This window comes from Acanthopagrus latus, chromosome 9, assembly GCF_904848185.1.
Source record: "Acanthopagrus latus isolate v.2019 chromosome 9, fAcaLat1.1, whole genome shotgun sequence".
Classification (NCBI taxonomy): Eukaryota; Metazoa; Chordata; class Actinopteri; order Spariformes; family Sparidae; genus Acanthopagrus; species Acanthopagrus latus.
In genome coordinates this window covers 4,217,282-4,233,873 of record NC_051047.1, presented here as the reverse complement: position 1 = coordinate 4,233,873, position 16,592 = coordinate 4,217,282, and the positions used below count along the sequence as shown (strand labels likewise).

The 16,592-nt window shown below is 42.7% G+C and overlaps 2 protein-coding genes across 4 annotated transcripts in view; both read left to right on the top strand.

Moving 5' to 3' along the window:
* kalrna (kalirin RhoGEF kinase a) overlaps nt 1-8,131 on the top strand; it is a 148,354-nt gene extending 140,223 nt beyond the window's left edge. The window contains exons 66-68 of the mRNA XM_037109054.1: nt 340-488; nt 1,760-1,898; nt 2,124-8,131. Of these exons, the coding sequence (XP_036964949.1) occupies nt 340-488; nt 1,760-1,898; nt 2,124-2,681 (846 nt within the window). The 3' untranslated portion in view covers nt 2,682-8,131. The remainder of the gene's footprint in view (nt 1-339; nt 489-1,759; nt 1,899-2,123) is intronic.
* Nucleotides 8,132-10,168: 2,037 nt separating this feature from the next.
* abcb6b (ATP-binding cassette, sub-family B (MDR/TAP), member 6b) overlaps nt 10,169-16,592 on the top strand; it is a 45,038-nt gene continuing 38,614 nt past the window's right edge. For 2 of the 3 annotated variants that reach the window (XM_037109800.1, XM_037109802.1), the window contains exons 1-5: nt 10,169-10,454; nt 14,599-14,691; nt 14,780-14,856; nt 16,142-16,257; nt 16,405-16,526. In XM_037109800.1, coding sequence (XP_036965695.1) covers nt 10,196-10,454; nt 14,599-14,691; nt 14,780-14,856; nt 16,142-16,257; nt 16,405-16,526 — 667 coding nt within the window. In that variant the 5' untranslated portion in view covers nt 10,169-10,195. Of the gene's footprint in view, nt 10,455-11,432; nt 11,484-14,598; nt 14,692-14,779; nt 14,857-16,141; nt 16,258-16,404; nt 16,527-16,592 lie in introns of those variants that run through there. The other variant, XM_037109803.1, reaches the window with a different exon arrangement.

Here is a 16,592-nt window from a genome sequence, read left to right as displayed (position 1 = left end):
CTGGACTTGTTTCAGTTTCATGAAGATGTTTCACCTCTCATCCAAGAGACTTTTCAGTTCTGACTAACTGGAGGAGAGTTGCAGACTTATAAACTCTTGAGTGGGAGTGTCCTTACTGAGTTGTTGGGGACACTAGGCTCACCTAGCCTTAGCAACCCACTCAAAGGCCAGTTGGGTCAACAACACACAAGTAGCCCTAACAACTCTGACACTCAGCTCTCACACATGTCCTTAGTGACTCTGTAAGGACACTCCCACACAGAGTTTTTTGCCTGTTTCAGGTTGCAGTGACTTTTATTATCTCGTCTCAGAGGACATGTCCATTTTTCTTCTGTTCAGGTTGCGGTTAAGTTTGTGAGTAAGAAGATGCAGAAGAAGGAGCAGGTGGCTCACGAGGCCGACGTCCTCCTACATGTACAGAACCCCCAGCTGGTGGCGCTGTTGGACACATATGAGTCTCCCACCTCTCTGATGCTGATCCTGGAGCTGTAAGTCTGACTGACTTATCATGAAATTCAGCTGCCACTGAAACTGAGTTACTATCACACATCCAACTGTCTTGTCTGTCGCTCTGGTGTCTACTCTAAAGCACAGCGGAGGTGGAGTGAAAGTAAATTATCCATGTTTTTTTTACATGTACACTGCTTATGAAAAGTATTCACATTTTAGTAAGATTTACGATGATCTGGATGGGAAGTTAAATGTTCTGGAGTGGCCATGTCAAAGCCCAGACATTAGTCTTATAGAGAATTTGTGGCTGGATTTGAAAAAGGCTGATCGCCGTGTAGCCTGACAGAGCTTGAGCAGTTTTATAAAGCAGAGAGGAGTAAAATTTGCAGTGTCCAGATGTGTAGGCCTGATTGAGACCTATCCACACAGACTCAGTGCTGTGATTGAGGCCAAAGCTGCATCTACTTGATAGTGACTTGAAAGAGGTGAATACTGATGCAATCACATATTTTACATTATGTGATTTCAATTAATGCATTGTAGAAATCTGTTAACATTTCGACATTAAAGAGGTTTTTTGTTAATGTTTCGCTCTGTATATTTTCTGTATGTTGACCATGATTCCATGTATAAAAGCGATGAAATGGGAAAACAATTAAGGTGGTGAATACTTTTTATAGGCGTTTATGATTATCAGAAGGGTGCTGTCCTGGAGGGTAAGATGATCCCTCGCAAAGAGTTGGAAGCCTGATCAGTCTTATTTTTCTATTTCTTTTTTATTTGATTGCTGATGAAATAAATCTATCCAAAAATGTGCCTGTTTATTAAACAAATACAGTAGAATAAAACGTATGTATTCATGATAATATTTGCCTCTTAAATTTAGTGGAGTGGAAGTATAAAGTAGCAGAACATGGAAATACATGTATGTACATGTACATCAACACTGTACTTAAGAACCGGACTTGAGTTAATCTGCTGTTCTTACTTCACTTAGTTATATTCCAGTGCTGACCAGATTGAGCTCTTTGCCTGTTTCTGCTCATCAGCGTTCTGACCTGTCACAGGGGTTCTTTGACAAAGTCAGATGTGTGAAGTGAGCTGGCAGGTCAGAATGATCAGAACTGTATCACAGGAAAGTAGTTCATAACATCACATGTCAACATTATGAAGAAGCCTGGTTTTCCTGTTGACACATCAACCAGTATGTTACCTAACATTAACCTTACCATTGCTACTGAAACTCTTTTAGCCACTATTATAAAGCATATAATGTGTGTGTGTGTGTGTGTGTGTGTGTGTGTGTCAGGCTGGAAGATGGTCGTTTGCTCGATTACCTCGTCGCCCACGATGAGCTGATGGAGGAGAAGGTGGCGTTCTTCATCAGAGAAACACTGGAGGCCCTGCAGCACCTTCACACCTGCAGAGTAGCACACCTGGATCTGAAGGTGAGATCAGTGTGATACAATAAAGTTTTTATACTTAACTAGTTGCATTGGTCCCTTTATATGTACAGGATAGCTCTTCATAATGCATGTCTTCTCTGCAAAGTGTTCTATAAATGAGGAATTTATTTTAGATAATAAAAACTGTAGATATGTCAAAAGAGTCATATTTGTTGGGAACATGAAAATCATGAACTCCAGCTGGTTTTTGATTTCTCTGTCATGCAGCCTGAGAACATCATGGTCGACCTCCACTCTCCCACCCCGCGCATTAAGCTCATCGACTTCGGCGATGCCGTCCAGCTGTCCTCCCACCGACGCTATGTCCACCTCTTGCTTGGAAACCCAGAGTTTGCAGCTCCTGAGCTCATCAGGGGGACGCCGGTGTCTGTTGCGACAGACGTGTGGAGCGTCGGCGTGCTGGCCTACGTCATGCTCAGTGGCGTCTCCCCATTTCTGGACGAATCACCGGAGGAAACCTGCGTCAACATCTGCCGCCTGGACTTCTGCTTCCCGGACGAGTACTTCCGTGATGTGAGCCAGGCGGCTAGGGATTTTGTGACCTCGGTGCTGCAGCAGGATCCCAGGAAGAGGCCGAGCGCTACTTTCTGTCTGCAGCACCCGTGGGTGGGTCGCGGCGGTGCACATGGTGGGGAGTACTCCAAGACGCCCCTGGACACGACACGGTTGGCCACATTCATCGATCGCAGGCGGCAGCTGCACGACGCCCGGCCCATCACCAATATCAAGGGGCTGGTGAGCAGCAGCATGGGCAACACACTGTGATGGAGAGGAGCTCTGAGTGTCCCAACACTCGACAACACACCATCCGTCACGGACCACCAGGGCACACACAATAATGCTATGATATATTTGAAGCATTTAGTTATCTGTAATATTTATTGATTTGTGAGTGGGATTTGGTGCCTGGGTCCTTCTTGTGGTGCGAGATTTTAATCTAGGACAGAAAAATCTGTGAAATTTCCGTCTGTACAATATTTAATTGCTGACTAACACTTCACCTGATCTTTGCTCACCTGGTATCAACCATTACATATGAAGCAGGTCCCATAAACTGCATAGATGCCCTTGTAAGAACCCAAAGAAATGAGCTCAGAGTTGATTCAAAAGTGAGCATTTACAAAAAACACACTGTGAGCAGGCACGATGGCAACATATTAGTTTATATTTGTACTGTTTATTTTTTCAGGGACAGATGATATATCGCAGGCAAAGGGCCGTTCTGTTGATCCCGGTGTTGAGCTAATGTCTCTGGTATTCTGGATCTGAAGGGGAACAGTGAGGCAGAGCTCAGTCCCTCAGGGATTGGCCTTATCATCCCATCTGATCATCAGAATCCCTCACTGAGGAGCGTCACATCAGGCGTGCTCAGCTAACATAACTGAACATGTTGAAAAGGTTAAGTTAGTCTTTTACCACTTGAGGGAAAGTCAGACAGTGATATTTTGCCTGACCAGTAACTGCTTGGTTGGTCGGTTGGACATCAGACAAATAACTGCTGACTGTCTATTTGTCATGATGTCTGATTTGGATCAGTACTATGGCAAACTCGGAGGATAAAATGATCCATTCACCCCAAACATGCAAAATGCATTCATTATCTCCCCCCTCCATGCTGATGGAAAGTCAGGTGAAGTTTCATAGTCCACAAAACATTTCTGGGGCTTCTGGGAGCAAAACGGTGCAACAGAAATGTGGGGACAGTCGCTGCATATGACCTGAAGCCTGCCTGCCTGTAGAAAACCTCCTGAATGAAATGTGGATGTAATAAGCAGACATGTTACTCGATGTGTGGCGACTGGTCGAAGGAAGGAAATTGGCCCGCATCCCCACTTGCTGAGAGCACTGTAAATTCTCCTCGCTCGTCCAAACTTTCTGCCGTCAGTTCGATCGCTGATGGGGGATTCACATGGGAAATGATCGATTTCAAAACAATGTGTCTTGAACAGCAGCAAGCAAAGAGCTCAGACCTCCGGTGTCACCACAGAGGATTCCTGCATCGTACCTTTAATTTATTGAATGTTTGCATAATTCAGGACTGGGGTTGAGAGTGAGATCAGATTTGCAGTGGTGACCTGGAGCAGGACTGTACGAGACGACAAGCTAAAACGGAGCTGAACTGAAGTCGGTGAACAGCTGCTGGACTGTGCAGCAGCTCTCAGTAGTGTTGCAGTGAACTGCTTACAGAGTTTACATCAAACCACCGTTGGATCTGCTTTGAGCAGTGCTGGACTGAAGATTGCTTTGGACTACAGTGAAATGGCTTACAGTTGGAAGCTGTAGAAAGAGGCATCAGTACATGGACGGTGAAACAAATCACTGAATAACCTCAAACGGAGGGCGGCTGGTCCTCACGCAGGATTCCTGTCCACAGAAAAGACACCATGGAGACTGGAATCCTTTCCATGGGACATCTATGATTTGTTCGTATCACTGTTTACAAATACTATGTCCAAAAACATGCTTAGATAGTTTACAAAGAGTAGAATAATCAGGGAAAACCTGCATGTAAATTCACCAGGGATGGTGTAGAAGTCAGGTTAGTCTGTTCTAGAACAAAAGCCTGTGACATTTTTGGTGTTACGGTGGAGAAATGAACTCCACCCTGCCACCGCTTTGTTCGTGCATTCGTCCAACAGCCGCCGTGGCGAGTAACCAACTATAGTGTTTGGGTCCCATTCATCTGGCTTGTAAAATAGTTGATGTGGATGCTGAATCGGTCTTTGATTTAGACAGAAGAGTCCTGTTTGTACTGATGAATGTAATTTCTTGTAGAATGTGTTCCGCCATCACAAGTGCTGTCCTCCGCTTTCACCAAATGCTTTCGCTTTCACAACGCTCCCTTCAGCGTCCCCAAACCCCTGCAAGCATTTAAGCGTACTTCAGTGGTAAGCATTTATTTTCGTGCAGCCAGGGATGCAGAGTGGTGCACATGTAAGAAGCCCACAGTCCTGTAGAAGCAGCTTTCACCTCTGATGTCGAGTGCAACACCGTGCAGATGTTCAAGTGTAACAGTTTGTGTTTAACAGTGCAGCTGTAATGAGATCTATTCAGGTACCAGTGCAACAGCAGAGCTCTGCTGTTTCATCTCAGTTTTCGTCGTCTCGGCACTGACTTTGGATCAGACGTCACCGCTGGAACCTGCAGCTTCCCACAGAGAAACATGCAACAACGCTAGGTTGCAGTCCGAGGTAGCAAACCTAACGTTTCTCTATCCAGAAGGTGCTGAGATTTATCTCATCAGCATGGCAGCAGACTGTACCGTTACACAGAATTACTGGTAACAGCTTTTAATCATCTCCTAACACACACAACAGCTTTGTGTTAAATGGTTCAGAATAAACATGAAATGTGCTTACAGATAACTGTTAATGTGTGTCAGCTGACCAGCTGATGTTGTGAAACGCTGTCGATGCCACTGGCACATAAACGTCAGCCCGTTCATTCCGTAAAAGGAAAATCTCGATAGCTTGTCAATATTAAACATTTTCAGGAGTTGCGGAGCAGCAAAGTGCCAGTTGTCTTTCGTTTAGGCCTGTGATATGGAGACCCAGAGTGTTCACGATTAGATAAACACATCCGTCCATAAGTCAAGCATTTAAACATATCAGTGCATTTAGATGTGACGTAAAATGTGAAATAATCTAAAGCTGTGGTTCTGAACGAGCAAAGTGATGAAATAAACAACACATCCTCACACCTAAATGACTGAAGAAGTCGATTACTATATCATTGCTCCGAAAACAACATGACCATTGCAGGTCGGATGAAGTTGAGTGGGTTTAGGAAAGAGCAGTGTTGGTGCCTAGAAGGTGCACTAAGGTTAAGTTTCAGACAACACTGTGGTTTGGTTTAAAATAATGATGGGAGTCATGTACAATCAGTTACTAACATAATGATGTCACACGTAACACAACTCCACTTCCTGCTGGCAAAACAGCTTAGGTGACATAAAAAGAAAACTTGTGCTTTCACTGTTTTTTCCATCTTGACACTCTAAATCAACCTGTAGCGAACACCTGAAGGTAATCCTGAACGCCAAAAGAAAGCAGATATCTGTTTGTTATAAATAAATACCAAAATGGTGACAATAAACAGATTTTTGGGTTAAAACAACTGTGGTTGTTAAACAGGTTACAGGTCTGTTTCTGCTAGTTTTACATTGTTCCTATAAGCAATGGGTCACATGATTAAATCCACAGCTTCGGTCTACACATGACATGAGTGTCTTAACTGCCTGAGCTCCTCATTCACCCACTGAAAAAGGCCAATCTGTGCTCTACATTATAGTATTTTAGCCTAGCACTCAGGGTCTTCATGAGGTATAATAATAACCCAGCCTTCAAAATGCATAGAATTTCAGCAGTTCGCTATGATATTAAAGCTTTACTGAGGTCTGTATTTGTCTTGTTAAAACTGTAATAGTTTCCTGTAATGACGACTGTTTATCTGCAACCTTTAGAGGGAGATCTTTTTTTAAAATGCCATTTTCCTTGGATTTTATGATCAAGGACTCTCTTTCCCAGTCTGCCCATCAGGATTTCAAACGAAAAAGGAAATATTAGAAGATGACAACGCAGTCGTATGTGTGTACAGTATGTAAAGTAGTATTTCTCTCTTAATCCGTTACAAGCTTCACCCTCTGGTTTGCTTCAATAATTTAAGCCTGGTTTTAACCTGCAAAGCAGCAGAGGCTTGGTTTGAACTCTCTGAAGAGCAGAACCTGAATCTGTTGGTAGTCAAAACCCAGCTCACAGAATAAATGTACATTCCTGCAAACCACAGATATGTTGAATCTTTGCACTTCGTGTTGCAATCTTTAAGTTTCCTTATGTACAAAGATCAATTTTACTTTATAAGGCTGTGCTTATGATGTGGTTAGTGCTCAGGCACAACAACTACTTGGTTAGGGTTAGGACACGATCATGTTTTGGCTTACTTGGTTCTGTTGCCGGTAACAAATGTGGCTGGTGGCTGAAGAATGTGCTATGGTCTCATCAAAAAACAAGAGATATTGTTGACACTGACATGGCTGAAAAATCTTCTGACATCTCTTTAAAACATATCCAGGTGTTTCATGCTTACAGTTGCTGAAAAGCCGTCTTGAACTGCAGCATCTCAAATGCAACTTGTCACGCACTACAACACAGCCGTCCCCTGCACTTCATATACTGTATGTACAGTGGAAATATTTATATGATACATATCACATATACAAGATCTTAACACACCCGTGGTTTGCTGAGATGGAAAATGCCACGATTTTATTCTGCTGACCCATCTGTGGCTGTCTCATCCATATGCAACCTCATGATGAGGGATGCTCCGATCGGTCTGGTGCTGAATCACATCACCAGTAAGTGATGCAAGAACATGGCTCAGGTGACACCGTCACTGAGCAGTGCAGTCAGCCAGTGGCGCCGCTGGTCCTAGATTAAAGTGTGAAGTAATCTGTTTTTGCCCTGAAAGAGTCATGCTTCAAGGTACGCACGGGTTATTCTATTGTTGAGAAGTCATTATGAGGCCTCCTTCAGCTTCTAGACCTTTTCTAAGGACGTGTTTCGAGGATGTGCGTTACATTGAAACATCTGCTACCTGGATCATGTAGGTCTTATCTGTACCTGTAATATTGCATCATCATTTATTTGTCAATTACTAGCATTACTCTGAATCTCTGAAGCATTGACTACAGTTTTCAAATGCATGTGGAGTAAAATGTACAATATTTCCATTCGAATTGTAGTGCAGAAATATATGAAGTAGCAGAAAATAATAATACAAAGTACAAGGATGTAAAAAGTGTACCTTAGTACAGTACTAAAACTACTGAGTTTCTTTCCAACCCTGGTCAATGCAGGCACCTCTCCACAGTTTGACAGTGACAGTCAGGTGTCACTCCTCGATCGTTAAACCTTCCAATCAGACGACAACCTCAGATCTTCCTCTCCAGAGAGTTCAACTTCAGGCCGACCATCCCGGTGCCCTTCAGTCTCAATCCCACAATGCACCTGTCATAGCTTGGCGAGCCACGTAGCACCGTGGTGGCTCCCCCCTGCTGAATGCTAGTCTGTGCTGTGTCCCCCCGACAGTGTCCCTGCTGAGCTTTGTTCATAGAGAAACATTATGCTGATGGCTTCATGTTGCTGTGTGAAGCAGCACACTTGTGTATAGGCTGCCTCTTCTTACTCCATACAACCTGCTGGTTTGTTACTCTTTACTAATAAAGAACCTGCTTGTTTGTATTTCTCTCCTCTCTCTGTCTCTTACTGTGTGAAGGTTACCATTTATATGGGCTGTAGACTAGTTAAAGGAGCAGTCTTTAAGATATGCCCAATTTTAGTTTAAATCATAAAAATAACAATATATCAACAATAATATCAATGGTGTTAAACATTGTTGATGTCCTGTCAAACATATCTATGTACTGTGTTGCAAAGATGTCTACTGAGTCTACTGAGTCTACTAAGTTGGCATGCTAACCAGCTACTTTTTTTTTTTTTTTTATCAGTTTAAATTAGTAACTGCTTGATTGACTCACTCATTTATTCACTGATATCCACCATGCACATGGTTCTGAGGTCAATTTGTAGTTAACTTTTAGCCATTTTACTGAGTGCAGTAAGATTATTGAAAAGCTAAATACAATCACATGTCCTCACATTTTTGAGCTGTTATTAAGCCTCTGGGTTAAAGTTGGTTGCTGTGGCTCAAGTCAAAAGTACAGTGGATTTTAAAAAAATAATAAAAGGTGTAAAAAAAAAAAAAAAAAGATTAACGCTATTATACTGGCAAGATATAAGGCAAGCGCTGACAGGTTTGTGGTTTGTGGAGGAGAGACAAAGCTAAAAAGACCACTGGATAGCAGTCATGTGACATACATACACACACACACGCGCCCAGCTCACAAGTCAATGCAAAATGCTGACCACGGGTACTTTAAACTGAAAGCTAAAAACACAACAGTGTGTGTGTGTGTGTGTGTGTGTGTGTGTGTGTGTGTGTGTGTGTGTGTGTGTGACTGCTTTCAAAACCCATCACAGCAGGTCAAACTCTCAGGCACTAATACAGCTCCAGTTAATGAAATATTTTCCAGTAATCCAGTAACTGGGATGTGTGGGTGTGTATTGTAGTTTCGTGCTGCTGAAGACTGGAGTTTCTCACCACAGTAACCTGGAGGTGAATCAGATGGCAGAGGTCACTATAAAGAGCAGAAGAGAAGGCAAAAGAGGAGCTGTAAATGTGGAGGTGAGTTAATTCATGGCATTTATGGGATTTCACCAAATTCTTCTTGTGAGAGTTTTTTTTTTTTTTTTTTTTTACATTTTACACTGAGCAGACTCTTCTAATGTCCTCATAAATTAGTTTCCTCTTAAAATATCAGAAGACACAGTTTGTAAAAGGTGAACTCAACAGTTTTTTCTCATCAAAGCTGTTTACATGTCTCGTACAGCACTACTGCATATGTGCAGAAAAATATATAGCTGTATGTCACCTTTTGTGGCACCAGATGGAGCTGTGGTCATGCTCCGTCTGACAATCTTAAAGGGGTGCAATGCTAACTTGGTAGTGTATATTGTTAAGATTCATATGAGGTGCTGGCAAAGACAGACACAAGGGAGAGTGCTGTAATGGATTGGATACATTAGGATCAATTGGTATTGGTATAAATTCAAAGGCTAAATATAATTTCTGGTTTAGTCTGAACACATTTCTTGGCCTATAACGTCTCTCAAGTCCTATAGAGATTTACATGAACAAAAAACATGGGCATTTGTATAAATATGCATATACTAATATAAGTGTTAACAAATCTGGCAATGTTACCACACTTTTTTAGTGTATAATATGTTTATATATAATATGTAACATTTCATCCATAAAATGCCCCAAAACAGACATTTGATATATGTGTTGTTGAGTTGTGTTCTTCCACCATTCCAAATGTTTCCAACAATGTGCAAACCAGAGGAATCCACAAGTTTACTCAAGGTAAAGGTGTGTTTCTTTTGCTCATCTGTTGCAACAACTTCCCTGGAACACTAGATGATATGTTAGAGTGAAGAGGATGTTGGTGAATGAATGAAACATTACCTCCTCTGTGAACAATTCTGCCTGAGTCACTTAAATAGATATCATCAGCAACGGTTGGTTAACAACAAGTCCCATGATCCCACGCTACTAACATCTTTGGTTTGTGTTAGACTGAGAGAGCCCCAGTGGCAGAGATTACAAACTGTCTGTTTAAGATCAGATCAGAGGGATGAAGGATTCTGTGTGTGATGCCTGACATCATCATCACTACACTGATTATCCGACCACCTCTCTCTCTCTCCCTCCAGATCCAACACTGCTCCCCTCCCTCCTCCCCTTCCTGGCCGTCTGTCTGGCAAGGCTTTGGTAGGAAGGCGAGGCTGTTGCTGCCGTACGTCTGGCCCAAAGGCACTCCAGCGCTGCAGGTCCTCGTGCTGCTCTGCGTTGGCCTTCTGGCAACAGAGCGACTGGTCAATGTGCTGGTGCCTGTTTACTCCAAGAACATTGGTAAGTACCTGAAAACAGAGAAACTGCTGGAAAGAAAAACGGGATTCTGATCTGTCTTACTTCACTAAACTAATAACTAATAAGATTTAATACACAACCAAGTACATGAAGAACCATGAGCCACATAAACAAAGGAATGAATGGATGGATAAACAAAAAAAAAAAAAAAAAATAGACCTCAAACTGAAACAGGTGACAGGCCCACTGGCTGCATGTGACTGTCCACACTGTAGATGGCAGTGTGCTCAAGTGTTTGGAGGTTCAGTCTGACTCATTTCTTCATATCCACAAATGATTGTGTGCTTGTTTCCTACAAGTATGAAGTGTGTGCCCAGCCTGTCTGTACCCTCAGGGTTGCCAGGTTGTCATATGGTAACAATCTGGGTGAACATTTTTGACAAATGTCCATGAATTTCAAAATGTCTTTGTATTTCAATCTTTTGCTTTAAAGGTCCCATATTATGAAAAACACATTTTCTCTGGTCTCTACATATATAAGCTGGTCCTCCCTGAGCCTGCCAACTCCCAAAAACAAGTGACTCCTGCATGGCCTCTGCAGCCCACCCACTGGTAAAACAGCGCTCCTACAGGCTGTTCAGATTCAGCTCCTGTCCTTACGTAATGAAAGGAGAGATTTTCATAGGCAGGCCTCCTCCCTGGATGATAGGAGATATCTGAGAGGGGGGCGTTCATCCCCGAGGTGAAGTTCGGTGTGTCCAGTGGTGAGACAGAAGTGTTTCGCAATGTCGTCACTCAGAGTTAGACACGCAAATTACTCTGTTGTTGGCAGTAAAAATCAACATCAGTGCCTATATTCTGTCCCAGCTACAGAACAACTGACAGTGGTTGCGTTTCATTTTTAACAACAACGTGCTGGCTGCGGTTCATGTTAGCTTGTATGTGTGTGCTAACCACTTCACATCAGACTGCTTTGAGTCTCAGTACAAAGCTGGCTTTGCCTCGACACTGACCGTCGTAATAGGATCAGTCCCAACCATACCGGACCCAGCAACTGTACCTGAGCCACAGGTAAGTGTTGCTGCGGTTTTGATAGTATTTACAGTTGCCTACGAGTGGTGAAGTCAGCTGGAAATTGGCTAACTAGTTAGCTCCGCTTCAGTCCGCTATGTAATGACGTTTGAATTGAGTTTAATGTTAATAATATTATGATGGAGCTTGGTTGTCACAGTAAAAAAGTCTGGAAACATGTGCAGACTGGAGACAGAGATGATGCGAACAGTGTCCAAGAGTTTGGAGACTGTGTTGGAAACAAACACAGCTTTCACTAGCTGTTAGCCATGAGCTACATGGTAGTAACTGTAACAATGCATACGAACAAACTAACATTATTCAGACACACTAACCATTCTGAAACGTCCTGCTGCAGCTGCAGGATCTGTACTTCTTCAGGAGCCTCTCCTTCTGGGTCCCATTCTGGGTCAAACTGTTATGGTTGAACGAAAGCATCTCGTGAGCCATAGCAATACATCTACCGTAAACATTAGCGCCTGCTACTGTTAACATGCGTGGCATCCTCCCGCTTAGAGTGACGTGTAGCAGGCAAGGCAGGTTTTGACAGACGGAGCTCATTAGCATTTAAAGGTGCAGGCACAGAGCTGAAATTCAGGACCACGGATGGTTCTGGGGCAGCGCGTATCGAATACAGTGTTGTTGGACTGCTGACAGCTGTGTGAAAATGATGAAAAACAGTATAATATGGGACCTTTAATGGCAGCATGCACTCCAGCTCCAGCCAGCTCGTGTTATCACAGCATGATTTAACAGTGTTCCACAAAGCCTCTTCTGGAGAGCCCTGCAAGAACTACTTGATGATTGAAGAAGACCAAAGAGTACCTACCACTGAACATTAACAGAGGCACAGAGCAGCTTTCTGTGAGATCACACCGTCAGATCATGCTGAGATAACATGAATAAGCAGGTTTTACATAAACTTGTGGAGTCCATGCTGCTCAGTGCATTCTGTCATTAAACCAAAGGGGGACAATCCAAATACTTAGATATCTAAAATTCATGGACATTTTTCAAAGATTCAATGGTCCAATAAAGACATTTGAAAACAGAGGCTGATCTGCTAAGCCAATCAGAGATATATAAAAAAAAGACTGTCATATTTGTAATATCCATGATTTCACAATTTCGCCTTATTTTTCACATGCGCTTCTTTGCCAGTGCCATTTGCACTTTATCATAACAACTTTTTTTTTATGTTAGCAGTCCTCAGTCTTCCTGTCTCCCTTTTTTACAATGACAAATCCAGACTACTGTTATGGATTTCCCTTTAGACTGATGACCGCCACCAGCTGTTAGAGAGAATTATTTCCTCTCACGCAACCACAGAATGTACAAGCTAGTTGGACCTCGGCTGTGGTCTTCGCAGTGTATTTAAGTGCAGATTCTTAGCAGAAACACAGGCTGCATGAGGCGACGCAACAGTCGACCGTCTTCTTGCTGTTTGTTCTGTGACATTGTGGTTAGAAATTACGTAGGATGCTATTATAGGCTACCTTTGTTTGACGTGATAATTACACTGAATTATGAATTCATTTAATTCAGTCATTCGCGATCCAACTTCTGATACGCCAACTTGGTTAAGATTCAGAGGAAATGTTGATTTTACCGCCAAACTGTAAAAAAAAAAAAAAAAGCAATCTGTAATTCGCATTACTCAAAGAGAGATCACTTGACCCAGGTATTAGCTTGAATCTGAGCCATTTAATCTTTTTACTTTGATTTAAATGAATTACCCAGAGACATTATTCTAAATTGTGAACATTTTGGGAAAATCTAAGAACAAGACGTCAAAACTGACCTGATAACAATGACCTTTCATTTAATGCCAATTAAACGTTCAAAACCCAAACACGTAATGATTCACTCAAAGTAAATTAGCCTCGTTCTGACCAATTGCTTCATAAGCTCAGCTACAGGGGAATGAGATCTTGGAACTGGTTTGAAGGAGGGAACAACCGTCATTTTTCAGGAGGTGTCATCACTTGCCAAGGTCTTTTGTACCCTATTTTGTACACAGGACTGCATCCTCCACAAGGCAACAGCCCAGAAGTCTCCACTTCAGAGGAAGTCAGGATTCAGTTTGTCTTCAGCGACTTCACCCTTTAGAAAACTGGCCATTTGGCTTTTGGAGCAACATGAAAGTATAAGCCAGTGCTGCGAGAATGAAGCCGAGCGCTGCTTTGTGTGATGAGGAAGGCGTGGAAGGGGCATTGGAGGGGGGGGTTGTTGTTGGTGTGTATGTGTGTGTGTGCGGAGGGTTTTCTGGGAGGTCACCCCTCCTGCCAGTCATGCTTAGCCGGCATTAGCGGCCTTTTTCGTGGAGTTAACACACCGGTACAACGGACGTTTTGTCTCTGGGTCCGACCCAGCCTCCCACCCTCCAACTTAAGGACCCGATGCCAAAGAGTTGAAAATACCCCCCACTGAAAACACACACTAGAGAGTTAAAGAATGTAGAATGCACACATTTCTTTATTCATTTATTTCTCTCCATCCTTTTTATCTTGTTCCCTCCCTTCTTTTCTAACCATGTCTATCTCTCCGTTTGGATCCTCAGTTTCTCTTCTTCCTCTCCTCCTCCTCCCCTCATCTTGCCTGTTTTATTTCATCCTGATTCCCAGCACTTGTACAAAAAGGGTAATGAATGTGAATGAGTGTGTGTGTGTGTGTGTGTGTGTGTGTGTATGTTTGACAGAAAGGGAAGTGTTTATGTGTCAGTGGTGGAAGACGCACTCAGATCTTTTACTTAAGGGAAGGTGGCAGTTACACATACAGAAATAATGATACAGAAAAAAATGTCACTTCAGAAGAAAATGTAAAAATATCAACATCAAAATGTGCTTTGATAGAGAGTACTTATTGTGCAGAAATGGCAGAATAATTTAAACATTCTTAATGAATTATAATTATTGATGCACTCATGTGTTCATCACTTTATTGTTGCAGCTGCTAAATGTGGAGCTCAGTTTCTTAACTTCATAATTTTCTAATAATGTGCAATGTATCATGTAAATGTTAAACGAGATAAAATAGAGATAAAATACAAGTATGTCTTGTTGTGTGTGTGTGTGTGTGTGTGTGTGTGTGTGTGTGTGTGTGTGTGTGTGTGTAGTGAATGAGCTCTCCGCAGGAGGTGGCTGGACTTCGCTGATCGCCACTGTCTGCATCTACACACTGCTCAAGTTCCTACAAGGAGGCGGTGCAGGTGTGTTAAGTGTGTGTTCACATAAGCGACTAAAAACTAAAGATCACGTCAGAGCACATGAGCTACACCTCTCTTTGCTTTCTTGTAGGCACCTCTGGTTTCATCAGCAACCTCCGTCAGTTCATGTGGATCAAAGTTCAGCAGTTTACCAGCAAAGGTGTTCAGGTACGACTCAGACTTCTCTCCTGCTCACTTCTTCTTCTTCTGTATGTTTTCCTTGACTTGTTGTGTTTCCTACTCTTGTTGCTTGCCATTCGGACCCAGTCTTCGGTTTGGAAACTTTATTCTTCTCAGTACCACATGTGTTTTTTCTAATAGTTTGCTGAAGCAGCCGGATCTCAAGTGGTGACCACACATGCATGTTACAGAAAACGAACAATGACACCAACATATGGTGCAGACTGATTGAGTTACTCTTGGGTAATAACATCAAAACTTTGTTACAATTGCCCCTGATCTCCTCTAGTCATGGGTCAGAATGTTAACTGGTCATCAGATATCTAGGCTGGTGTGTTAAGAATAATTCTGGTGTATAGCAAGTTGTTGTTTTAGGAGTGTTCTATCTGCAAGATAACACTGTGTTCACCACCTTTAACAATGAATTTTGAGATAGAAACCTTAGTTGAGTTTCCCCAGGATGAAAATTTAAAAGAGCCAATTTGAGTCGTAATTTTGCTGTTTGCCTGTGTTTCCTCCTCCAATTACACAAACTGCTCATGTTTATTGCCCCACTGGACTTTTTAGCAATGCTGTGATGCTCTCAGATCACAGCAATATTGCTATAATCCACAAACTGGAACAACCCTTTTTAAACAGAGGAGGTGGCCTACGAGATTACTTATCACCCACCTACAGTGCAGTACTGAGTTCTCTCCACAGACAGCTCAACAACCATTCACACCTGGGCTCACCTGGCACTAGCAACCCACATGAAGACCGGTTGGACCAACGACCCACATGTGGCCCTAAAGACTCTGAAACTCAGAGCTCACATGTGTCCTAAACGACTCTGTAAGGACACTCCCACACAGCTTAAAAGCCTGCAACTCCCATCCAGTGAGGTAGAACTGAAGAAGCCTCCTGGATGGGAGGTGAAATGTCTTGAAACACGAAACAACAAACAAACTGAAACATGTCCAGCTGCCTATGATACAGCATGAATTACCAAGACCTGGATGACTGAGAGCCTTCATCATCTCTGTGGCCAGTTTTGTGATATCTTGTAATATTCTTTTGATTCCATGATTTGCTCGAAGCTCGTAAAAGCAACAGTATTTTTTTTTTCGATTGAATTATCATTTTATAATTGCGCAGTCATCTGGCACAGATGAGCTGAATTAAAATGTAGCTGTTTTACAGTGGACATGGTCTCGGGGATTAATGGCTGTAGGCTGCATGTATCGTCACATAGTGAAGGGTCTCTCCCTGTCCCTCTCCTGCCACACCTCAGGTGTGTTTGTTTTCCCACCTGCATGGTTTATCTCTGCGCTGGCACCTGGACAGACGCACCGGAGACGTGCTGAGGAGCATCGACAGAGGCACCTCCTCCATCAACAACCTGCTGAGGTAGGAAACAGACAGGTGGCAACTTTTAACCTCACATGACCTCGGTTCACTAATCAAACCATTACAAGTCTTTTTCTTTGGTTTAATGAAGCCATGGTAGACACCACAGATGTATGAGTGATAAATTGTGACTGTTTTTGTCTTCAGCTACATCCTGTTCAGTATCCTTCCCACCATCTGTGACATCATCATTGCCATCATCTACTTTGTGTCCTACTTCAGTGTCTGGTTTGGACTCATTGTTTTCACCTGCATGGTCCTCTACCTCAGTGAGTCCAATTTAATTTCAAACTGAGATCAGTATTACCAGATTAATCATTGGTTTCACTGGAAAA